Genomic DNA, 23,761 nt, shown 5'->3' on the forward strand with positions numbered 1-23,761 from the left:
CAGGCCCGCTGGACCCAGGAGAGGCTGGAGGGGGGGGGGGGGGGGACAAACAACTTTCTCTGGTGTGGAGAAATAATGAGAAGAATGGAAACCCGTCAGGAATCAAACCTGCAGCGGCAGAAGTTTTATTTTGAAATGGTTGGACACGGCGTTTGGTTACAGACTTTTGTTCCAGATCCGTTCTGTTTTTTTTTTTTAAACGTTCCTCCTGACAGACGGTCACATGGATCGACTCCACCTCCTCTAACTCCGCTTGAAATACTTCAGCAGGTTGTTGTGCTGACTGCTCCCCCCCACAGCTTTTGGGTCTTTGCCCTGCGAGCGCCTGCCAGAACCTTTGGAGGACGGGACCTTCAGAACCGGCTTCTGCTGCCTCCACTCGGACCTCAGCTCCCTTTGAATTCCAAGCGGGAGTTGGGAAAACACCAGAGGATCCACGTTTCCCGGCAGCTCGCGGTCGGATGACGGAGGAAACGCCGCTCGCTCTGTGAGGGTTCTCGTTCCCGCGAGCCGCTCTGGACCCACAGCCGTCGCTGGGTCGGCTGGACTGGGATCCTTCCAGAATTTGTTTCCCTCCGAGTCCGTGAAGGTCTTTGGAGGTTTGTTTGTAGGTAAACGGAGAGCATCAGCGATGGAGGGGCAGGTGGAGGAGTTTAGGTGAGCAGAACCTAAAAGCTCCTTCTGGATCTCCTCTGGAAGGGCGCCGAACACCTCTGGGTCAACATCTGCTGGCAGTCTCTGTGACGGAGTTCTGGTGGCTTCATTAAAACCGCATCCTTGTGTGCTGCGGGGAATGTCTGTCCTCTCTAGAAGAGTCTCAAAGAAGCTCTGGTTCCTCTCCAAGCCACCGAACTCCCCCTCAGAGCCTGAAGAGCTTCCTGTGGGGGCTGGAGGAACGCCATGACCCGAGCGGCGACCATCGATACTCGGAGCCGAGTCCTGCAGCGGGAAGAGCAGAAGAGGAGGAGCTCAGACGATTCCAGGAACCACATTGTTGGGAGTTTTGGTTTAATAAAGAGGTTCATTTAGCTAAAATCATTCACCTCTCCAATCACCACAGGTGGGCCCCAGGGTTCTGTCCTGGGGCCCCTTCTCTTCATCATCTACCTCCTCCCCCTCTGTCACATGTTTCGGAAACACAACATGCATTTTCACTGCCATGCCGACGACACCCGGCTCTACACCTCATCCAAACCTGGCTCTACTTTCCACCTTCTTCACTCTCTAAATCCTGGTTAACTGCAAATTTCCTTAAATTAAATTGCAATCAGACCGAACTCCTGGCACTAAATCCACTCTCAGCAGAGTTGGTCATTTCTCTCTCTCCTTCGACATTTCCTCCATATTTCCCTCCCCTCAGGTTAAGAGTCTGGGTGTCCTCCTTGATAGCACTCTCTCATTCACCGCCCACATCAGTGACATCACCCACTCCGCTTACTTCCATCTTTGTAACATTCGTCGTCCCCGTCCCGCTCTCCCCCCTCCCTCCACAGCTGTCCTAGTCCACAGTCTCTTCATCCCGCATCGATTACTGTAACTCCCTTCTCTCTGGACTTCCACTAAAAACCCTCCGTAAGCTTCAACTGGTTTAAAACTCAGCTGCTGGAATAATAACCCAAACCCCCCCCCATTCACCACATTACACCCGTCTTACAGCAGCTTCACTGGTTACCAGTACCTCACCGGATCACCTACAAAATCCTCATCTTAACCTTAAAGCCCCCCACAGCCTCACCCCTCCGTATCTTTCAGAGCTCCTGACTGTTTTACCCCCTTCCTCTGACTGGCTGTCCCACGACCACGTCTACTTACCATGGGGGGGGTCGGGCATTCAGCCGCTCTGCCCCACAACTCTGGAACTCCCTCCCCTCTGATCTACAAAATATGGACTCCCTCTTTCAGTTTTCTAAACACCTCAAAACTCCCCTTTTGCGTCACGCATTCAGCTCATAATATTTAAATTGCTGTTTTTAACTGTTAAAATATTTTGTGTTCTGGAGCTTTATTGTTGTATTTTTATGTTTTTACATACTTTTGTACTGTGAGGCGACCTTGAGTGTATATAAATAAAATGTATTATTATTTATTACTAAAAGCGCAAAAATAAAAACCCTGAAAGTTTTGGAAATGATTCATTTAACTATAATTTGGTAATAAAAACAATCATTTTCCAGCATTTGGCTGCTATTTTTTGTCAACTTACAGGAAAAAAATGTTTTGTTGGTTTTTAAATGCAATAATTTAAAATGTCATCAAAAAGTTTCACTTTTGTTTCGTTAAAATTTCTCAAAAAAAAAAAAACAATCACAAAAAGCTGGTTTTCAATCAAATTCAAACCAAATGAAAACATAAAATCGATAGTTAGTCGTATTTTTATAAAAGCTGACCCCTGAATAAGAAATGATTCTAAATTTTTTCACAGGTAAACATCCAGAATGAAAACCGCCTTCATCTAACAGCAGCTGGGATAGGCTCCAGCAACCCTCTCATCCTTCTAAAGACAGATTGATAAATGATGGATGGATGGATGAACACTCGGCCTTCAGCTGCTTATAAGAGTCCAAACTATTGAAAAAGCAGAATCCATGTCAGACTTTTCATGACGTAAAAACTCAAGGTTTTGGAAGGTAAAGAACAGAAACCTGATTCTGGGAGCGCCGTGGGAAAAAGGCGGTGATGGCGCCCTTCCCACCGGCGCCGGCGGCTCTGCTCTGCAGGTTGCTGAAGCAGACGTTGATGAGCGTCAGGTGGAAGGCGGAGCCGCCGTCCACCATCTTATGGAAGAGCTTCATGGCCAAAGAGACGAGCGGGAGGACGGCGTCCTCGGTGGCGCCTGAGCAGGAAGGAGCAGACGTTCGTGAAGGAAACCGATCATTCAAGAAGAGTTTGAGAAAAACTCAGAGAAACAAAACTGAAATATAACATCCATGTTCAGTTAAAAAAAATGAATTCTTAGATTTTTGGTGAAAGGAATCCAACCGTGTTTTCATTTTAATGGATTATTTCTCTGTTTCCATCACTAAATCAGATGAGAGACGATCATCTGGTTCTGTTGGGCTATTAGAGACCAAAGACGAGAAAATCTAAAGAATAAGAGCATGAATTCAGACGGAGCAGTAACGGTTTATCTTTGCTCAGAAATGAGGCCACTCTGGAAGGTTCACGATGGAAAACATCCCAACGTTTCAGGTCACATCCACATATCAGTATTTGTGTGTGTTACAGTTGTGCGAGTGACCGCTTTTATTTTGAAAATACTCATCCGAAGAACTCATTTATAGATTTGGGCGATTCAAGGATCTCTTTGTTTTGTATCTTTGAGGGAAATTCCAAAAACTTTTTCAGATCACACTTCCAATTTTCTAGTGAAGATTGATGTTTCGCCTTCAAAGGGTTTCAGAATAAAAGCACAACATTTATCACAGAATCTTTCTGAAGAGCCGGCCCACCAGAGAGGATCTTCTGCCCCAGGTGACTCGGGATGGGGCACTGCCGGCTCTCCCGGCTGAACCACTTGTTGGTTGGCGTGTATCTGCGGATGGTGAGCCGGAAGGTTTGAGGCTGCCTGCCGTCCTTCTGCATCCTTTTTCGCCAAAATAAAAGACCGAAATGTTAGGAGGAGCAAAGCGCTGGCACATGGTGGGCGGTGAGGGCAGCTGGAGCTGCTTTGACCTTTCCACCAGACGGCTGAGGAGCTGCTGGATCTTCTCCACCACTTCGGCCTCGGAGCTCATCTTCTTGAAGGAATCTTCATCGCTGAGAGACTGAAGCACAAAACACGACAGGAGTTTTTAGATGAAGCTTCAGTTCTTCATTCACTCCTTTGAACCTCAATAAAATAAAATCATATAGAAAATAATGTAATAGAAAACAGTGTCAATAAATCTATTTGTTTGCTCCTCAATCAACAATGAAACTCTTTAAGTATCAGAATCACAGAAACAAGACTTTTATTTTGTAAGAAAAGTAAAAATGATGTCGTTAACTCGGGTGATTTTGGGATCAAAAATAATTCCAGGCAAAAAAATTTAAAGAAATATTTAACAAGAATATTAAAGGGGTGATTATTCAAATAAAAACTTTAGAAAAAGTATAAATATAAACTATATGTACATATATATATTAGCCCTGATGTTAATGCTAAATAGAAAAAGTGGCCCCAGGATGGAGCCTTGGGGAACTCCACATATAATTTCTGCTAGCTCAGATGTGAAATTACCAATGGACAAATGCCGCACTGAGATCAAAAACAACCAGAACTGACACATTTCCTTTGTCTGTGTTCAATCAGATATCATTCGTTTTATCATATTAAAGTCATTTAAAAAAGAAAAAAAACTGTGTGGTATATATTTTACTTTTTTGATCTAATCAAAGTCTGTATTTTTGTCAGAAGCTCAGCGAATGTCCCGACTCACCTGGGGAGCCCCGCTGGGGGTGACAGGTGAGTCATCAACACCCAGGGAGAGATTCCTCAGGCGCCGAGCAACAGCGCCTCCGAACTCCTTCACCAAGTCAGGCAGTGGGAGGAGCTGCAGGTCCTTCACGCTAACCACGCCCAGCTGGTGGAGTTTTTTAGCCGTTTGATGCCCCACACCTGAGGGCAGCGTCCAGGTTGAACAGTTTCTCAAACACGCCACAGGTTTGCTTTTTAGGAGGCCATCTTTCCGTACCTGGAACTTTCCGAACTCCGCCCAGTGACTCCATGATGTGGCCGACGTCCTCCGGCAGCAGGACCGTCTGCTGGTTGGGCTTGAAGGTGCCTGAAACCAGCTTGGCCAGCAGCTTGTTGGTGGCGACGCCGGCGCAGCCCGTCAGGCCCAGTCTGCTGTGGACCGCGTCCCTCAGCTCGGCCGCGATGTAGGAGCCCAAAGCCAGCCGCGGGTGGTCGCTGCCGCTGATCTCTGCGTCTGCACAGAGGCATGGCGTTCTGCAAAAAACGGACCGCTTGCAGGAAAGAAACCGAGATTCTCATGCAAATATCCTGATTTGCAAGTTCCTCTCAGTTTCCTGACAGCGACGGTTTGCAGCAGCGATGCGAGTCCAACTCACTGGAAGGGTTGTAGACGTGTCCAGAAAACGAATATCCTTCAGGCGGCGGCGTCTCCTTCATCCGCCTTTCCACCATCTCTGTGACGTCCATGAAGTTTTCGTCAAAGCCAAGTCTCTCCACCAAAGGACAGAAAGACGACAGCAGCTCTGAGAGGAGGAAAACGGCAGGTAAAGTCAATCAGAGTCTCAGGATCGCTCTTCTCCACAATCTGATCCTGTAGATCTGTTTTTAATTAGCCTAAGAACGGCTCCAGATTCCTGCCTGTCACTTGATGGGAAGCCTCTCTGTAGAGCGTCAGGTCTTCTCCTCGGACCAGAACCAGCTCTGGACATTTTTCTTTGGCATCGGTTACAGACATCAGCTTGGTGACGCCGCGCTCCCTCGCCACGTAATTACAGGTGACGATGATGTACTTCTGCTGGATGCCTGAGGACACAGACGTCATCGTTTGAGCAACTTTAAATTCTAAGAGGTATATAACTAAGTCACACCTGGATACTGAGTTTTGCTCTGAGATTTCCTATCTGTTACAATGTATTGTTCGTCCTTTAAATTAAGTTTATACATTTATGTTTAACAAAGTTTTGTTCCTGTGTTTTTGCTTTAATCCAGTTTATTCCAGATTGCTCTAGTGCGGTTAATCTGGAATTTAAAACAGAAAAAAGTAAACTAAATAAATACTTATCTGTACATAAATACATTAGAACTTAGGGTTATTTGCTATGAAACAACTGGAAAAAACCTTTAAAGAAAAAGATGGTATAGAAATATACACAAATATATTTATAGACACACATGTAGCCTACATTAATCTCCATATAAATATATCCACATGTTAATGAGGTCATTATAATTACCTTTAATTATACACAGAAATATTAAAAACTACACTTAATCCATTAAATATTAAATGTCAAATGGAAATAAATTTATTATTTAGTGGGGAAGTGCAATTATATAATGTCCATAAATGGTCATAACGGTAAAATGTCATCTAAATGGAATAAAATGAAGAAGAAAAAAACTCCATGAAAGGCGGGAATCTGAAATCAAAAAAGAAAACTGCAGCAGAAACAAGAAAACGGTGGAAAATTGCCTAAAACAGAGAATTTACCTAAAGGAACCTCCCTCAGAGAAGGATCTCTGATCATCTCCACCTGAGCGTAGAAACAGTCCAGGTCAAAGTGGAGAATTACTCTGTGAGGAGCTCCTGGAGGATTATTTACGCTCCATCCTGAAAACGGAGACACAACTGAAGTTCATGACAGCCGCGAGCTCCGACACGGGCTAGCTTAAAGCTTCAGAGTTTACCGGAAGTGGCGGGTTCTTCTGGACCCGTGAACTGGCTCCTCCACTGGCCATCGTCTCCGTCCATCTCTTCATCGCTGCTGTCCATTTTATTTATGAGTCTAAAGTTTGTAAAAACATCTGAAGTGTAAAAGATTCAGCCAGGGTTCTTCTTCTGTGGTTGAAATAGCGGCGCCAAAACAGCTAAGAAGCTCATTACCGCCACCAACTGGTGTGGAAGACGAACCTGGATTTCCTATTTCCCCCCTCCTTAAGAAAGCCATGTATGGAAGCGTTTGTGTAGCATAATTAAAAAATAAAAGTCGGTACTAGAAATGCTTTTTCATTTTCACAATAAAGCTGCATTTGTTGACTTAAAGGGGGAGGGGGACAGAAAAGGAAAGGGAAAGGGCCTGAATGACTTTTTTTTGTATATGCTGTTCTGCAGATATTTAAACTGTTACTGTTTTTACTGTTCTAATTTTTCTGGATACTGTACTGCTCTTTCATATACGTATGTCAACCAGTGCTGTATGCGATGGAGATGTCAATTTCCATGCGGGAACCTCCCCCATTGATAAATAAAGTTGTCTATCTATCTATCTATCTATCTATCTATCTATCTATCTATCTATCTATCTATCTATCTATCTATCTATCTATCTATCTATCTATCTATCTATCTATCTATCTATCTATCTATCTATCTATCTATCTATCTATCTATCTATCTATCTATCTATCTATCTATATCTATCTATTTAAAAGAAAATGAAAAATCAATCTGCCAAACGGCATTTTCGTTTCTTCAACAAAGTTTAATCTGTCACCTTTAATAAAAGGATAAAGAGAATGGTGTTTGACATTTCATTTTCAAAAAGTTCTCTAGTAAATGTGTATCAACATTCAACTAGAAATATCTAATTTGACAATTAAAATGGATTAACAGATTAACAGTTTTTCCTTTTCACAATGAAGCTGCGTTTGTCAACTCAAAAATAAAATGAAAAATCAATCTGCCAAACTGCTTTTTCTTTTTCTTCTTGAATTGTCAAACAAAGTCAACAAACGCAGCTTTGTTGTGAAAATGAAAAGGCATTTCTGGTACTGACTTTCATTTTTAATTATGAGACACAAGTGCTTCCATAGTATGAAAGTATGGAAACATTTTGCATTTAATTAAAACAAGCAAACAAACACAAAAAACGTTTCATGTATTAAAAAAAAATCTAAAACATATTATAAAAGAAAAGAAGAACACATTTTCTGCTCATCTTATAATTTCCATGAGCAGATGAGGTTAGAGCCCAGCCTGTTTGTAGTTCTTAAACATGTTCGAATGAAAATGTGGAAAAGATTTGAATGATCTTTTTTCATTTACAATTGAATGCAATACACTTTAAAAAAAAAAATTATCTTACGATCCACTGGGGAAAAAAAACGCAAACAAAAGTATCCCGAAAAACCTCAGATTCTCTTTTTCAAATGAATGCAATATGATTTCATAATTATGATGGAGTTTTAGGGCCACCCAAAACAAAAGTAGTATTACGAGATTTAAAGTCCTACTTTTTTATCCTAAATTTGCGGATTACTTTTTTCTAACAAATTTAGGAATATTCATGGTAATATTTCCTCTTGTTTTAATCACGACTTTAAAGTTTTTTTTTTTTTTTTTTTTTTTGTAAACTGGCCCTAAAACTCAGTCGTACATAATTTTTACTTTTTTTTTAAAACTAACTGTTCCGGACACGGACATTTTTTGTGTTTTGGTAATTTTTTAATTGCTGATCAGTTTTCTTGCATTTAAAGTTTCTTAAATTTTGTTAAAGTCGGGAGGAGAAATAAATATTTCTGTTTTCAGATCAAAATCTACAATTGATTTTATAAAAATTAACAACGTGACAGAAGAGCAGTTTTATATTCAAACCCTGATTTTAGGGGTGGGAGGGTGGCGGAAGGCCTATAAAAGGAGGACTGACGTCAGCTGAAGACTGCAGGTGAGTCACACACCTGTCTGATCAGCTCATTAACAAGGGTGTGTGTGCTTTCCTCCGGTTCTGGCCGGGTCCGTCCAGGTTTTCGCCCATGTTCCCGTCGTCCGGACTCTTCGCTGGGATCACGTGTCCCGTCGCGCGGCGTGGACGCTGTCAGCGGCCGCACTGTTTCTACGGGCACGCGGCGGCGGACGCGTCCGGCCTTCACGACTCCTCCATCGTGGATTTAACAGGTCGGTGATCGGTCTCCGTTATCTCACCGACCGTCGTTCCTTTAACGTGATATTTTAAGTTAAACGGATTAAAAGTTATACATATAAAAGTTCAAGAACGGATTTTATTTAAGTGTGTTTATTTTTATCTAAACATTTATTTATGTATGCTCTTTTAATTTAACTGTTTGGATTTTTTTTATCTGTAGTTAATGGTTATGGTGAGGTAGTCAGTAGTTCCTTTCATAAAGTATCAAAATAAGTGAAATGTCAAACCTAAGTTTACTTAATGATTTAATAGCTTAAATTATTAAAGTATGCTAAGTTTTTATTTATTTAAGCTATTTATTCTATTTTGTTCATTTTATTAAATGTTGCAAAATTTTAAGCTTAGAGGATCAAATTTTTTTTTTTAATTTGAGATTATATATCTTTTTTAAATTTGAGTAGCAAAAAATGTAAGATGCCAATTCTACCATATTCTTTAAATTAAGGTCACATGGTTAAAAAACTGAGTTTCATCCTTGAAATATTTTTCTGAAAAGTTCTTTGGAGCTGTCAGACCTGAATTTATGCCATGAATACTTTAAAAAAGTAATAGAAATCCCAACCGTTTTGTTAATTCCTCTTCCAGGAGAAGATTCCGACGGTCCTCATGCAGCCCGTGGCGCTCCTGTGAACAGAGAGCTCTCAGACCACTGCTTCCATGAGCTGGAGAGGCTCAACAAGGAGATCGAGAGCGTGAGGCACGAGGTGGAGCGGGAGCAACGGCGCCTGTCCAGCTACACCTCGAAAAGTGCCGACAGGAGCAGCACGCCAACGTACGAGAGCCGGGGCTTTCATGGACCGCCGTCGTCTGCAGAGCAGAAGAACCCCGTCCCAACAAGGAAGTACCTGGTGGACAACTCCAGACCAAGAACCGATTTAGAATATGACCCTTTGTCCAACTTCTCTGCTGCCTTACGCTCGTACAGCTCTTCAGGAAAGAAAAGTAAAATCCAGCAAGAGTGGAGAAGATCCACGCCTGAAGCAAAAGAACTTGCTGCTCCAGCTTCTGGGTTTTCATCTCTGGAGCTCCTGGAGGACGCCACGGAAGACAGTGTTCTGGTTATCGACGAGGTTTCTGTGCCTGAAGACTCGAATGGCCGGGTTTCTGCTGGAAGTAAACCTCCGCCGTGTGCGGAGGAAACTGTGAAGGAGCTCCAGATGATGACCGCCACGATCGACTCTTCTCACACGAGCCTCAAAAACCTGGAGGAGACCCATCGGCGTCTCGTTTGTGGTACTGCAGCCGCCAAACAAACCTGCTCAGCTGATGGAACCGCAGGTTCCCCGGACCCGGATGTTCCGAGCGGGAGCCGTCCAGCGCCTGAGCCGCCTGGCAGTGCCGAGAAAACGCAGATCCAGCAGCCTCCGACTCCAGCTGGTCGCTCGGCTCGTGCTTCAGGTCACGGCGGCACACCTGGACGAAGCTCGGCGCCTTCGCCACGACCCAAAACGCCGCCTGTTGGATCCCGGCAGCCCGCAGAAGCTGCTCCACCCGCGGGACGACCTCCCACTTCCACCGTTTCAATGTCTGAAGATTTGAGAACAGAGTCATCTGGACCTGCTGCCAAAACTATCATCGAGATCAACTCCAGCCCTGAAGATGATGATGATGATGATGATGGAGAGGAAGATGACGACCACAGGTATTCGGATGTGGAGCTGTCGGACAGTGACCCGATGGAGGAGTGCTACAGGATCTTCATGGAGGCAAACAACCAGGACTATCCTGACGCGTCTGTGAGTTTGCCGCCAGCCGGATAAGCTCTCTAAGCTAAAGACGAAATCATTTTTGTGCATAAAAATGTCTTTTTTCCAGTTGGAAGATGATGCGGAGAAGCTGCAGATAAATGTGGGACTTCAGGCGTCTGCAGGGAAGAAGAGGGTCGCCCACGACGACAGAAACCCAGAGGTAGAAATGACAGACATGACTTCTCCTCCGAGGGTTTTAGAAGGATTAAAACGTCCTCGTCTGACGTCCTAAGCAACCGCAGGCGAAGAGCAGGCCGCAGCCGCAGGTTCTGGTTCCCCTCCGGGAGCCACCGGCGCCGACGTACGGCGCACGGGCCTCCGTCTCGAGGATCCAGCAGGTGCAGCAGAGGGCCTCCATGCTGACGGCGTCGGTGAAGGCCGGCCAAGCTTTTGTTTCTGCCATGACCCAGAGGAGCCAGGAAGAGATCAGGGCGGCACACGCGTTGGCTCCGCCTCCGGCACACCTGCAGTCTGCTGCTCTGCAGCACGGTAAGGATGTAGCGACAAAAGCGTCTGTTTTCAAATGTGAGCGCAGTCTCTGTATGCGATGGAGCGCTGGTTTTCAACCTTTACTAGAACATGGACCGGTTTAGTGTCAGGCAATGTTCTAACGGACCGGTCCAAACCATTTTTCCAAAAAAATTTTATGTGAAAAAATATTTCACATAGAAATTATTCTACGTGAAATTTTCTGTAAAGGGTCTATCAGAATTTCAAATATATCCATATATATGATGATATCTTACCTTTGGCACACCTACCCGGAAGTGATGCGACTCGGTCTCTGAGGCTCCGCCTCTCGCTCCTTGTGGGTGCCGCCCATTTCATGACGTCGTCTTAAAGCCGGGCTCGGCAGCGTTTCTGCGTTTCTCCCATGAAAACAAACATCTGAACATCTTTTGCTGAGATGGATGTAGATGCATATCAGTGCATTAAAATGTAACTTTCCTCCACAGCTTATGTGAACTACATACCAGTCGGGACGGCAGTCATCGAAGTGGGCAACAACCTGCACCTGATCCTCCCTCAGGGGGCTTTTCCTCTTCCTGTTGCCTCCACCTCCACCCCTTCTGTTCTCACTCCGGTCTGTCAGGTGCATCCAAACGCCGTCGGGCAGGCGTGCCATCCCGCCGCTGTGATGCCAAGGAGCCGTTCGGCAGCGCCCCCCGTGGTCGTGGCTGCTCCTCTGCGCCGGCCTGCGCTCACCGCCGCTTCTTCATCGGCGTGTTTGCCCTCAGCCGCCCCTCAGCCGGCGGCAAAGACGGCCCAGAAGGTTGAACCCAATTCACCTGAAAGTTTAGATCCAGTGAAGCTCACCTGACTTTTATTATTTTAAAATTTTCAGCCCAACAAGCGTAAACTGAAGCAGCAAAGCGAAGCGTCCAAAGAGAAAGTCCCGCACAACGTTCGCCAGCGCTACGTCAACATGTTCACCGAGGAGTTCCTCAAGTCCACGAAGGACGTTAACGAAGCCTTTCAGAAGGTGAGCCTGCGACGTCTGCTCTCTACAGAGGCCAGCATCTGAACCCGCTCTGGTGTGAACAGGCCCTGAGCGAAGAAAAGAGCGTCTTCAACCGCAGCGCAAACAAACTCAAGTACCTGAGTGTCGCTGTGAACGCCCTGAAGAGGCTGAAGAACCAAAGCGCCGCTGCTCCCAAGAGTGAGATCCTCCAAAATCTGAGTTTCCTCCACGTCTGAGAATGTCAGATGACTGTCATGTTTCTGTGCTGCAGACGAGACAGAAGTCATCACCCAGAGATCTAAAGGAAACATCCCACTGAGCCCCAAGAAGTTCAGAGGAAAAGGTGGAGGTCACTTTGATGAATGGGCCGGCCGCTGCTCAGTTCTCTGACTCTTGTCTTTCAGCAGATGACACGGCTTTCTATGAAAGTCTGAAGGATTATATTCTGAGTGATGACAGAATGATAGAGAATAATTATCCCGTCCAGCACCCGGAGAAGCGGGGATGTGCGGCCCTTTTTAACGAAAAGAAGCCAAACCCAGACCGTAAGTGGAGATTTCCCACCCGATGGTCACTGCTGTTCTCCTGTTTTACCACTAGGGGGCAGACTTAGCCGCCTGATGTGCAAAGGAGCCTCAGCTTTCCCTCTTGATGCTTCCAGCCCTGAAACGGATCTGCTGTCGATGTGGATCCACGTACTCCGTGAGCCAATCGGGCAAACACGTCCGCAAGGAGGAGTGCAACTACCACTACGGCAAAGGGGTCAAAAACAAAGGTCAGAGGGCAATCTGCATCCACCTGCACCTCACGTGTACACGTTTGCCTTTTAGATCAGACGTGTTTATGAACGTGCTGACTCTGTTCTGAATTGCAGTGCCGGGTGGAGTGGAGACCCGCTACAGCTGCTGTCAGGGCGTCATGGGAGCTCCGGCGTGTCAGCTGTTCAAGGTGGAGGTCCACTGTTGAAATGCGCTGACCCGCTTTAGAAAAATCTCTTACAGAGTGCTTCTCCCCTTGACCAGCTGCACGTCCACGATTCCCTGAGCCTGGAAGGGTTTGTGTCCACGGCAGCCAGGAGCCCGTCGGATGCGGCGTGTCCTGGGGTTTATGCTCTGGATTGTGAAATGGTATTTTCATTCATTCCTGAATCTCTCACTGCTTACAGTGGATTCCTTGAAACACCTGAAGGTTCCCGGTTAGGTTTGGACGGGAAAAGCTGTTGGTGAAATGCGGAGAACTGATTTTGCCGTCAGTGAGACTTGAACACTGTAAGCTCCGTTTACGGGTGGATCTTTATTCCAATGCTGGTCTGTGGTCATGAGCCGGTGAACCAGGAGAATCCAAGCGGACATTTTTTTTCCAAGATGCATACGCAAATTTTCTGTCTTTCCATGCATGTCTTACAGACATTTCACGTATGTACCAGGAATGTATAACTTTTATATCACGTACACGGCACACGTATCATGTTAATATGACATGATTGACACACAAATCATAAATATTTTGCATATAAACGGCGAAATAATCCCGCACGGTTCATGTTCTACGATGATTTATGTGGTTGATATGAACTTTTTCCGTGTTTTTTTTGGGATCATCTGTGAAAATTTCACATGAGACCACAACTTTTCTCGCTCTTTCCAGGTATGACCCAACGTCATCCCTGCTCTATGCACAAAATGACGTAGTGGCCGTGTGACGCAGGCTTTAGAGATAGGGGGAGGAGCTTGGTCACTCGGAGTAGAGCTGCTGCTCTTCCACATCCAGAGGAGCCAGCTGAGGGGGCTCGTATGGGGGAGGTGTTCGGTATGTCCCACTGGGCGGAGGCCCTGGGGAAGGCCCAGGACACGCTGGACGGGCCTGGAATTGTCTTGGTAGTCCCCCAAGTGGAGTTGGAGGAAGTGTACGGGGAAAAGAGTTTGACTACCCTACGATCCGCTGATGGATGGATGGAGCTTCATTTGTTCAAACTTTAATCCTCTATGTATTGAAAAGGTTCCGCTCTGTCAATGTCGTCTTCAGTGTTACACCGTCCGCGGCCTGGAGCTGTCCAGAGTCACCGTGATCAACTCGGACCTCCAAGTGGTCTACGACGCCTTCGTCAAACCCGACAGCGAGGTCATCGACTATAACACCAGGTAACTGCCTTCCCTCCGAGTGTCGGCTGGTCTTCCTGTTGCTTTGATCGGTTGTGGACTCGCGCAGGTTTTCGGGTATCTGTGAGAAGGACGTGGCGGGGAGCAGCGCCTCACTGGAGGAAGTTCAGCAAACTCTGTTGAGCTTCATCAACGCAGACACCATTCTCATTGGACACGGCCTGGAAACAGACCTCTGTTTGCTGAAGGTGACCAGATATACACCTTTAGAGAACGTTTGGCCAAAATGTTTGTTCTGTTTTGTCTTTGTATAAAACAGAGTCTGAAAGTACACAAAGATGCTGCTTTTAGTGAAATAATTTGTCTTTGACTTTCAACCATCCTTTTCAGGTTTTTTTATGCTAATAAATGCAGTTTTACCACAGAATTAAGTGGAAACTAAGAGCATAAAAGGAAGGTATTTAAGGCGCATTGATCATCTTAAGGTTTTCTTTTTCTTGTTTTCAGGCTTGTGGTTTTACAAAAATAAGAGTCATGAAAATGTACTTTTGAGTTTTTATTGCTTTTAAGTTAAACATTTATAACTAATATGAAAACTCAAATACACATGGTACAAATATATTTTCTCCCATGATGCAATGCGACTGATCAGTTTCCGATCATCCTGTAGAAATGAAAGCAGTTTGAGGAGTTTTTATTGTGCTCTAGCTGCTTCACGGGAAGGTCGTGGACACGTCGGTGGTCTTCCCCCACCGCCTGGGCCCCCCCCACAGGCTCAGCCTCAAACACCTGACGGCCGAACACCTCCGGAGGATCATCCAGGAAAGCGGTGGGTGTGCAGCGTGGGAGGGTCCGCTGCCCACGGGGGGGACGTTCCCGAGCTTCTTTTCGTCGTTCCGTTGAATAAAGACATTTGTCCTTTTTAAAAATACATTTGGAAGAGCTGAACAGGTGAGACTCAATGTTTGCCGTTTCTCCCAGTTTGTGGCCACGACACTGCAGAGGATGCAGCTGCCTGCATGGAGCTGATGCTGTGGAGGGTCAAGGAAGACGGAAAAATGAAAAGATGAAGCTCTCACTGCCAGATTCAGATTTAAATATGGAGTTTTGTTTTAAGTTCTGTCACTTATTTAGTTAAATGTGTCTTTTTTTGTATGCAGAGGGATTTGAGGCTTATCTTTCTTTTTCAAATATGAGCTTGTAAAGTGGTGGGTTGACAATTATTTTTCAACTAAAAGCAAAAAAAATCTGTCTGGTTTTTTTTTGTTTCCAAATCGTCCATCAGCCAATGAGGCTTCAGCCTCTGATGCCAGATGGACCTCAGGTGTGGTAAATGAGATGCAGGTGGACAAACCTGCTCAAAGTTGTAGTGATTACAGACACCCCCCCCCCCCACACTTAAAATCCCAGTCTGTTTACTGAACCGTGAGTTTTCTATCCCCGTCTCGGCTGAATCCTCACTCCGCCTTCGTCTTGACTGCTTTGCTGCCACAGCATCTCCTGAAACAGAACCTGCAGGTCCCGATGAAGAGGAAGATGAGGAAGAGGTCCAAGCAGAGGAAGGCCACCAGGACGTCCAGGCTGTGGTACTGGTACCAGGTGAGCTTGTGGGAGTGGACCCGTAAATGCTTGGCTCCCTTGTTTCTCATGGTGAACTCGATCCAGAACACGGCCTCGTCCCGGGCGCTCATGGGTCTGTCGTGATGGATCCCGGACAGCCGCATCGCGTTTTCTTTATAGCTGTGGATGAGAAGGGGGGGGCGAAATGTGTTTGTGCTCTTCAGCTTCACAAAGGATGAGGAAAACCCCTTCAACCTGCAGTCAGAAGATCTGCGTCTTTGTGAGATCGTCTTAGGTTTGACCCCCCGAGACAGAAAAGGTGTTCCACGTGTCGATGTACTTACGATTTATCGTTGACGACGGTGTTGATGGCGTCCCTGAAGTCCTCGCTGGTCATGAAGTTCAGGTTGAGGATCACTGCAGCTCCTTTTGCCTTCATGTGGTTCATGTTGTCCGGCTGGTCAGCAAACATGGGGATGCCCACCATGGGAACGCCGTGGTAGATGGCCTCATAGAGGCCGTTGGTGCCACCGTGGGTGATGAAGGCTCTCGTCTTTGGATGACCTGTTGAGGGCCAAGATTTTTCAAGTAGGAGTGAAACGATTTATCGACCCATTACTACAATCCAACCAGATAGATCTGTCATCAAATTGACCTAAACCGTTATAAAATCGTTTCAAAATGGGATACATCCGATATTCAACGTCGGAAAATCCCGTTTGAATAGAGACGGGGTATTTACTATTGTGTAAAATCGACCAAGACAACATCTGAGTCCCTCTGAAATTTTGGCTCAAGATGTCCCAAGTGCGTTTCAGGTCAGTGAATCGGATCGTTCAAGATGAACCAAAATCGACAAGGAATCGTATCGTCAATCCCAAATTAGGATATGATTCGAATCGTTAAAATTCATTGTTACAACACCTAATTCAAGCAAGTTTTAACTCTGTCCCTGCATTTCCTCACAGGTGTAGTAGTTGCTCCACTCTGAGCCTTAGTCCCAACAGTTTTAATGGGTGAACCTAGGCTGTCTGCTGATGATAGTCAAACCTGTACAGGGCCCACAGGTGACCTACATGAAATATCAAGGTTGTATCATTCAGTGAGCCCCTAGAGAGAAAATGTTCATGGACATTTTTCTACAGGCTTGCTGCAGGCGACAGGTTGTAGGGAAACACACGTAAGACAACATTCAACTCGTGAGGGGTAAATAGACGAGACACGAGACGATATTTATAAATATTTTCAATTCCTGCAGACTGTACAAGGAGTGCTGTTCACGTGAAACATGCACGCTCCTTGCTGCAGCCTGACTGTTGGAAATTAGCCAGAGTGAAGTTTGTGTGAACGTCCAACAGGTACTTCTGTATCACGTGCACACCCCGTGCGTGCAGCTTCTGTGCGTGGCGTGAGGACATCATGAGACAGCGTCACTTGTACGTCAGAAGTGCATGTAACTTCCATAATCCTTATGAATGCTTCACGATACACTTGCCAGACACATACGACGATGGTGCGTTCCATTTTCAGGACGTTTTTGAGGTGGCCGTACGAGCTTCAAGACTCCTCTCTGTGACCCTCCACGGACCCTGACAACCCAAAAAAAGCAGCAGAACCCGTACGGGTCAAGCCTATTTTGGGTGTCTGTGACAAAGGCTTTACTCACCCAGTAGATCATTCTGAGGAATCCAGTCATAAAGTTTGGTGTTGGGACCCAACGTTACTGGTTTCTCCCCGCTGTATCTCCAGACTACCTACAGCCAGAAAACAGTTTCTTTAAACATTTATCAGACGTGTAGAATCCTGAATCAGAAGCCAGTTGTAGAGAGTAAGGGGCAGTTTTGTTAAATATTAAAGTTTTTTTTTCTTTTTGATATCTTAATAAAGCAAGTAAAGATGGCTCCTTCACATCGGGTCTTGATTCCACATTTCAAACTTCTGTTCTTCCATGTATTTGCTTTAAATTTCCTACAGTAATTGTTTCATCTTGTTCTCCCCAATAAGCTCTCAATATTTAAAGATCAACAGAGTTCTGTGAGGTTTTCCTTACCTTCTGAGGAATCTGAGCGAGGGCTGAGGCTATCATGTTTGCCTTTGACGTCGTGATGTTCTTGATCATGGATCCCAACGTAAAGACCACAATGCCGGCATCTCCAGAACTCTGGACAAATTCTTCCATGTCCTGCAGGAGAGCAGTTCAAATTGTCCCCATCTTTAAGATTTTCCTGACTTGTAAAAATAGCTGCAAAGACGTGGGAGAAAAAAAACCCACCTTTGGTAAAGGTTTCGCAGGTCGGCAGTGGATCCCACCAACAAACTTAAAGTTGGGAAGAAATGGGCGAGGGAACTCAAAGTCCCAGTATGTTCGTATCAACCAAATATCCGCTCTCCCCATCAACTGGCAGCCATTGGTGGGCATTCCTGTGACACACCGAACACCAAAGGTAAGGTTGAAACTTGAAAAGAGCAAAACAACCTTCATCAAACCACGGAGGGGGTCTTCAGGTGGTGTGTTGGTGCTTACCTCTGACCTCAGAGTAATATTTATCAACCCGGGTCCAGTAAATCGGTTCTAGGACGACATCATTTAAAGCATAGAAGAGGAAGTTCCACACTCTGTCGAAGAAGTCCATCTTGTCCGTCAGTTTGCTCATACTGGCGGGCACGAAGGACGGGGGAGAAGGAAGCTGACCGCAGTATCTTTCCCAGTTATTGACCATACTGAAACGTAAGGAAAGCACCAGAGGAAGTCCTAAAATGTCAGCCACTAAGTCACTGCCCGGATAGATGGGGTCAGACAGGAGAAGGTCAAAGTGTCCCTCCTTCAGCTTCTTCATTGTCGTTTCGGATTTCACCACACCGTCCAAATAATCTAAGGAATAGCTCATTTCGAACTCCATAAGATCAATGAACTTCTTGTAGATTTGGAAGTAGTTCATGTAATCCATCTCGTACATGCTGAAGTGTAACAGTTCTTCTAGATAGTTCTCCATGTCCTCAAGGGAAACGGAGACGTTAAACGGCAGGTAGTGGAAGTGGGCCGGTTCCTTGGTGCTCATGAACATGGACGTGCTTGGGACCAGGACGGTCACGCTGTGTCCTCTGTCCACCAGAGTCTCCAGGAGCGGCTTCATGTTTATCCAGTGGCTGGCTTCAGTGTACCATACTAAGATGTTTCCTCCAGAAGCGCTCGACGTCAAGCAGAGAAGCAGCAGGGAGAGACGCAGCTCCATGGTGGCTGGATGTCGGCTGGAGACCCTGCTGAGCCTTTTTTACAGGCGCACCTTCTCAGGTAATGATTAACCAGCAGACGCTGAACTCTGACATGCTCCTCTTTGTTCCATACGATCTAAGGTACATTAGGTCCACCCTGAAAGAGGGTAGAGTGCAAGACTGCAAGGATTTACAGTCATCCTCTAAAACAATTGTTTATGTAAATAATATTTTTGCTTCTTAACCCTTGTGCTATCCTAGGCTCTTTACCATTGGGAGTTGGGTCATCTAGACCCACTAGACAGTGCTCTGAACCTTTCTTCTTCAATGATTTGTGATCTTCACTGGTGTCCATGGATTACATGAAATCTTTCCACCTTTATCCACCTTTGTCATGGTAGGGAGAACATGTCAATGGAAGGGGGGGGGTCATCTAAGATAGCACAAGGGTTAAAGGAGAAATGACACAGCAGGAAAGTCAATAATGCTTGAGGAGGCGCCCATCATGATGCCTGGCCTTACATCTTTTGGGTCTTGTCCCACACAAGCACCTGAGGTCTGAGCTTGAAGGTAGGCCTGGTGGCCTCCTTGCTGGGTCCAGCATGGAGTCTCCTTCATCATTCTCAGGATGGACCATGAGTGTCGTGTGCTGTGTGGTTTGGACAATGGTCAAAAATGGGTGGCTTGATGGGCCAATCCCTGGAAGTAGACCCTGACCAACAGGGAACCTCCTGAGTGGGAAGGAACCTGAACTTGTGTGGGAGGTCAGGTGGTTCCGGCCAGAGATTTTCTTTCTTGCTTTCAGACACAGTTTATGCTCTGAAACCAGACTCTTTGAGACACTCCCACTTTGAAGTTTCCTTATGATGAGAGGTGACGGGCTAGTGTGGACTCGCTCACAGATGCCCAGTTTAGTGGCCTTGTGTTGGAGTTCCTCCTTGTGAACAAGAGAATCTCTTTCCTGATCTTCCAAGTTGGGAACAGTGAGTTTGACTTGTGGCCTGAACAACTGTCTGGGGACATTTAGTCATGGGGTGCCATGTTCTTTACCCCCACTGTGGACTGAAGTATGTCTTCGGTGTTTGCTGGGGGGATGCAACTAAGATCTGGCAATGGTCTAATCAGAACTACAGGAAGTCATCAAGCTTAAGGATTTCTAAGAGCTGGTTTGTGGCCTGTTGCAGAGATAAAATTCAGTTTGTTGAAACTATGGAGAATCCTTATTGGTCATCCTCAAAAGGTATTCTGGGAACCCATTTGGGACCTTTTGGAAGGTGAAGCTCTACCACCATCTATAGTGCAGCTAAAAAACTATTGACCACATAAAGACGCAAAGTTGACACTTTGAAGCTAGAAGACGAAGGAGACGGTGAGGACCCGGAACTGGGGCCGGTCCATCCAAGCTGAAGTCATAAAGATTCCCAAAAAGCTCCAAAGTAGATCGTCTGTGGTGGTCGCCCTAACAGAGTCTGCTTCTGATCCAAGTTCCTTCCTGAGTTCTAGAAAGACTTTTTAACATCCCTTTTTTTAAGAATTATTTCTGAAAAAAGAGAGAACAATTTTCTTTCTAATTATTAATGAACTATCTTGGATCTAACCGTTTCCCTAAATGTACATTAACATAACATTTTCATCTTTGTAGCCGCTTACATGTCCTATGTTGTGTTACGAGTCCAGCAGTCCTCGATACTTCCTTTTTTTCCATGACCTCTTGTATTTTCTTCGCCCCCACCGTTATAAAGTCAGGAGAATTGGCTTGTTGGTCGTTAATGACCATTCCCCCTTATCCTCTTCTGTGTATTTTGTAGTAAAAGTTCAAACTTCACAGTTCTTATCAAAACATTGTCAAACTTTGTTTTAATCAGTCACTTATCCATCAGATGGAGAGCTGAGCTTCACATGGACTTTGTCATGTACATCCACAACCTCGATGGAGCTGGTAATTTATTTTTTAAGTTATGTTTCCAAAATAAAAATAAAAAAGGGTTTAACGATTAATCAATGAATCAATTTCTATTCCTATTGTCCAACTAGATCGATCCGTCTGAGGCAAGTTGTTAATCAAATCAACCGAAATCCTAATAAAAATAAAATAATTCAATCATATTGATAAATAAATACTATTTGGATTGAGGTACAGTAGGTTTATTTCACTATAAGGTACAAACGACCAATCACAGCGGACAACACACGTGTGATGTCATGAACACGGATCAGTCCATCATTCCAGTCCAATGTGTGGACAGACTTTGAATAAAGTCATGTGACCATCCAGTGTCTAGAATGTTCTAAGAATGTTCCCTTTGGATTCTTTGGATGTGGAAAAACAACAGTGGTGAACTTTAGGAAACTAACATGTGAATGGATTTGACATTCATTCTAGTTTACTTGTTGTTTTGGACACAGATTTCATTTAAACTTGATGATCTGGAAGAAATCCAAGAATCTGGAAAACTGTTCAGTAGCAGGAATTTCTGTCTGAGTCTCACTGCTGGAAGTTTGGATCAAGAGGATCTGGATCCACTTTAGGTCGGAGAATTTGATCCAATCCTATCGTTCAAAATAAACTTATATCGACCATGAATCAGATCATCAACCAATAATTATGAATCGTTGTTAAAAGGAACCGCTACACCGCCTGTAGATGCACATTGGGTCCAGTCTTCAGGGTTCTTGTCGTTTGAGCAGCGGTTTTTTGAAATGGACTGGGTTCAGTGACGTTTTGGGGGGGGGGGGGGGGGTCACTCTAAAGTCTTGGCTATAGAGGGTGTTTCTGAATGCCCCTTAAGGAATCGGTGCTCTTGGAGAAATGTCACTTCTAGCTGTTTGGGCCTCCAAACTGGCCCCCGCTCCACCTCACCTCATTAACATTGTTGATCCCTTTTGACTCAACGACAATAACCGTGTGAACTGCTGGATGCTGGGGCTCGTAGGGGACCCCCCCCCCCTTAGGTTAAGGCACCACCTGGAGTGTTGAAGGTGCTGCAGGCTAATGTTTTGGTAGAAGTCTGGACTCCATGTTGGACTTTTCTTCACTGCTTCTTCGTTCTGGCTTGCTCCTCTTCCTCCAGCACTCGCTGAGCGTTACACAGCACTGCTTTTTGAAGTAGACATTTGCATAATCAGATTAGGGCGAGCGATTGTCAGTGCCCCCTCCCCGAATCAGTGGGTGCTCCAGAAGAGAGAGGGTGCTGTCCACCCCAACAATGAACGACTTCCCCTTCGTCTTTCGCCGTCCAGCCAGCACCTGCATCCCACTCGTCCACACCAACGGCGGCCCTTGCTCAGACGTGCAGCCACAGAGTGCAGGGGGGGGGGGGGGGTTTAAGAGCATGCTGGGAGTGGGAGGGCAGGGGTTGAGCTGAGAGATATTCAAACTTGCAGAGTGTGAATTGGCTTTAAAGGGATAAAGAGCTCAGGGCCCATCGGCTGGCGCCCAACTCCAGAAATGTCTCTTTCACAGGCGTTTGAGCCGGGAGAGCGGCGGGCTGCCTGCGCCGATCTGGCCCATTGTGATAATGAATTCAGACGGTGTGCTAGACGCTGATAAGGAAATGTGCTCTCCATAGACGATTACCCCTGAGCCCGGGAGAATACCCCGCTCTCTGGGTTGGAGGGAATGAGACGCATACAGATTTGTTGTTTTCAGAGCTTCACGGTCCGGATGGAGGCTCCGGGTCAGAGGGATGTTCAGACACGGTTGAGTCGGATGGGAGGAGGAGGAGGTGGATGCTGTCAGTCACGCGCCTCTCCGGTCCATCACACACCGCGAGGAGGAATTCCCCCAAAGCAACCTTGAAGTTTTAATATTTCCTCATTTTCCAACAACAAAAGTTATGATTAACCTCTTTTTTTTACAGGTTGAATGTGAAATATCTTTGCTTACCATGAAAGAAAACACCTCCTCAATTCATGTAGTAGGAGGATCGACCGGCTGATGGCGCTGTGCTTTCCGTCGGGTTTGTTGGATGACAGTCACCTGTCGGCGCCGGCGTGCGCAGCTGCCGTCGGTGGCGTTTCTGCCCCATCAGAACAGAAAACGCGAGTCTGTTGACTCTTCAGCTCAGCCGGACGCAGCCTGAAGGTGGTTCTTGTGTTTTTTTTACAGCCTCTAGTTACTCTGAAGGTTTTTTTCCCCCGGTCATTAAACTTAAATTCTAACTTTTAGGTCTTTCCTGTATCTGAACTCAAAATGTCTCAATTAGTGTATTTTATTTAGACGGCTGTTTTAAAAAATATGGGAGGGGATTAAAACTTTATTGATCCCACAAGGCCAGTGTTTGCAAACAGGGATTAGACTTCTTTTCTTCTTCCTGCTAAAACTGGTCTTTTCTTTCAGATCTCTCCATCTGCATGTCGGGCAACTGGACAGTGTTTGACTCCAAAGTGACCTCTGACCTCTGGGGTTGTAAGTTAAACGCTGGTCCTTCAGGCGGCCGGTCGCTGGACAATGAGCAGAGGTCATCTGTGCGTCCACTTGGGCAGAAAACCAAAGTTTCTTGGCCTTTTAAACACCAACAACAGAGCTGCAGTTTAGTTCTTTGTCTTTTTTTTACTTTTATGTTAATAACTATCCCAAAAAAAGCACAAAGATGTTTTTTAGGACATCAAAACACCTCGTTGAGACAGTTTCCTGCATAAAATCATCTGCTTAGTCGCGCAGAACTCGTGTGGTCATGTTAGCATTTTACGTTCGTGGTTTTTTTTTGGGTTCTGTCCTTTTCTCAGCTGTTCTGCAAGTTCTGACACAGGGGTCGTGACCTCTGACCCACGTGGAATCCCAGTTCATCCACAAAGCAAAACAAGTGGAACGCTATATTCGTTTCCACATTTTCTGTCATTATATAAAATATAAAGTTAAATCTACATCACCTAATGAAAGTGCAGGGATCCTTCTCATTAGATCTTTTTTCTACCATAAAATACCAGAAGTTATTTTAATTTTTTGTGTAATTAGATATAATTTGACATGAATGAATTTTAGAAATCATTTGAGAAAGTGTTGGGATTTTATTTTCCACACATCAGATCATTTTTGTGCCTCAAAACTTAAGATTTTGTTTGTCATCAGCAGGAGAAGC

At 45.4% G+C, this 23,761-nt stretch overlaps 3 protein-coding genes and 1 long non-coding RNA gene across 7 annotated transcripts; 2 read left to right on the forward strand and 2 right to left on the reverse strand.

Moving 5' to 3' along the window:
* Nucleotides 1–95: 95 nt before the first annotated feature.
* On the reverse strand, nt 96–6,578 carry poli (DNA polymerase iota). 2 transcript variants are annotated; one of them, XM_011478766.3, is made up of 11 exons: nt 6,365–6,578; nt 6,276–6,287; nt 6,168–6,245; nt 5,315–5,479; nt 5,053–5,199; nt 4,674–4,910; nt 4,419–4,597; nt 3,673–3,764; nt 3,450–3,583; nt 2,643–2,833; nt 96–939 (listed from the first exon to the last, which is right to left on the reverse strand). In XM_011478766.3, the coding sequence occupies exons 1-11, from the start codon at nt 6,447–6,449 to the stop codon at nt 244–246; spliced, it is 2,016 nt and encodes a 671-aa protein (XP_011477068.1). In that variant the 5' UTR covers nt 6,450–6,578; the 3' UTR covers nt 96–243. The 2 variants fall into 2 exon arrangements, with proteins under 2 accessions (XP_011477068.1, XP_011477067.1); XM_011478765.3 differs by having other exon boundaries at nt 6,168–6,287; nt 6,365–6,577.
* Nucleotides 5,419–15,156, forward strand: LOC101172662 (RNA exonuclease 1 homolog). Of its 3 annotated transcripts, XM_023958190.1 has the most exons (17): nt 5,419–5,525; nt 8,419–8,570; nt 9,184–10,334; nt 10,414–10,506; nt 10,580–10,835; nt 11,303–11,619; nt 11,692–11,829; nt 11,892–12,006; nt 12,080–12,151; nt 12,213–12,353; nt 12,470–12,583; nt 12,683–12,756; nt 12,831–12,935; nt 13,834–13,949; nt 14,017–14,155; nt 14,616–14,736; nt 14,889–15,156. In XM_023958190.1, exons 2-17 carry the CDS (start codon nt 8,429–8,431, stop codon nt 14,975–14,977), a joined length of 3,183 nt encoding a protein of 1,060 aa, XP_023813958.1. In that variant the 5' UTR covers nt 5,419–5,525; nt 8,419–8,428; the 3' UTR covers nt 14,978–15,156. The 3 variants fall into 3 exon arrangements, with proteins under 3 accessions (XP_023813958.1, XP_004072146.1, XP_011477070.1); XM_004072098.4 differs by lacking the exon at nt 5,419–5,525 and having other exon boundaries at nt 8,337–8,570; XM_011478768.3 differs by lacking the exon at nt 5,419–5,525 and having other exon boundaries at nt 8,337–8,570; nt 12,216–12,353.
* Nucleotides 14,451–18,747, reverse strand: LOC101172907 (UDP-glucuronosyltransferase 2A1). The gene is made up of 6 exons (XM_004072099.3): nt 17,992–18,747; nt 17,740–17,888; nt 17,518–17,649; nt 17,134–17,221; nt 15,812–16,031; nt 14,451–15,647 (listed from the first exon to the last, which is right to left on the reverse strand). Exons 1-6 carry the CDS (start codon nt 18,698–18,700, stop codon nt 15,365–15,367), a joined length of 1,581 nt encoding a protein of 526 aa, XP_004072147.1. The 5' UTR covers nt 18,701–18,747; the 3' UTR covers nt 14,451–15,364.
* Nucleotides 18,648–23,728, forward strand: LOC110015593. The gene is made up of 3 exons (XR_002290808.1): nt 18,648–18,759; nt 22,330–22,764; nt 23,020–23,728. It is a non-coding gene; the product is annotated as an uncharacterized LOC110015593 (long non-coding RNA).
* The last annotated feature ends 33 nt before the right edge of the window (nt 23,729–23,761 follow it).

The sequence above is a fragment of the Oryzias latipes genome, chromosome 9 (assembly GCF_002234675.1).
Source record: "Oryzias latipes chromosome 9, ASM223467v1".
NCBI classification, from domain to species: Eukaryota; Metazoa; Chordata; class Actinopteri; order Beloniformes; family Adrianichthyidae; genus Oryzias; species Oryzias latipes.

Excerpts from the sequence above, each read along its gene's own strand:
- LOC101172907 (XM_004072099.3), bottom strand. The coding sequence starts at position 18,700 with ATGGAGCTGCGTCTCTCCCTGCTGCTTCTCTGCTTGACGTCGAGCGCT. Across the intron at positions 17,650-17,739 it reads CTGCGAAACCTTTACCAAAG|GACATGGAAGAATTTGTCCA; the intron begins GTGGGTTTTTTT and ends GCTCTCCTGCAG. Across the intron at positions 15,648-15,811 it reads ACCGTCGTCAACGATAAATC|CTATAAAGAAAACGCGATGC; the intron begins GTAAGTACATCG and ends TCTCATCCACAG.
- LOC101172662 (XM_023958190.1), top strand. The coding sequence starts at position 8,429 with ATGTTCCCGTCGTCCGGACTCTTCGCTGGGATCACGTGTCCCGTCGCG. Across the intron at positions 10,507-10,579 it reads ACGACGACAGAAACCCAGAG|CAACCGCAGGCGAAGAGCAG; the intron begins GTAGAAATGACA and ends TGACGTCCTAAG. Across the intron at positions 10,836-11,302 it reads GTCTGCTGCTCTGCAGCACG|CTTATGTGAACTACATACCA; the intron begins GTAAGGATGTAG and ends TTTCCTCCACAG.
- poli (XM_011478765.3), bottom strand. The coding sequence starts at position 6,449 with ATGGACAGCAGCGATGAAGAGATGGACGGAGACGATGGCCAGTGGAGG. Across the intron at positions 5,200-5,314 it reads GGCTTCCCATCAAGTGACAG|AGCTGCTGTCGTCTTTCTGT; the intron begins GCAGGAATCTGG and ends TCCTCCTCTCAG. Across the intron at positions 3,584-3,672 it reads CTCAGCCGTCTGGTGGAAAG|GATGCAGAAGGACGGCAGGC; the intron begins GTCAAAGCAGCT and ends TTGGCGAAAAAG.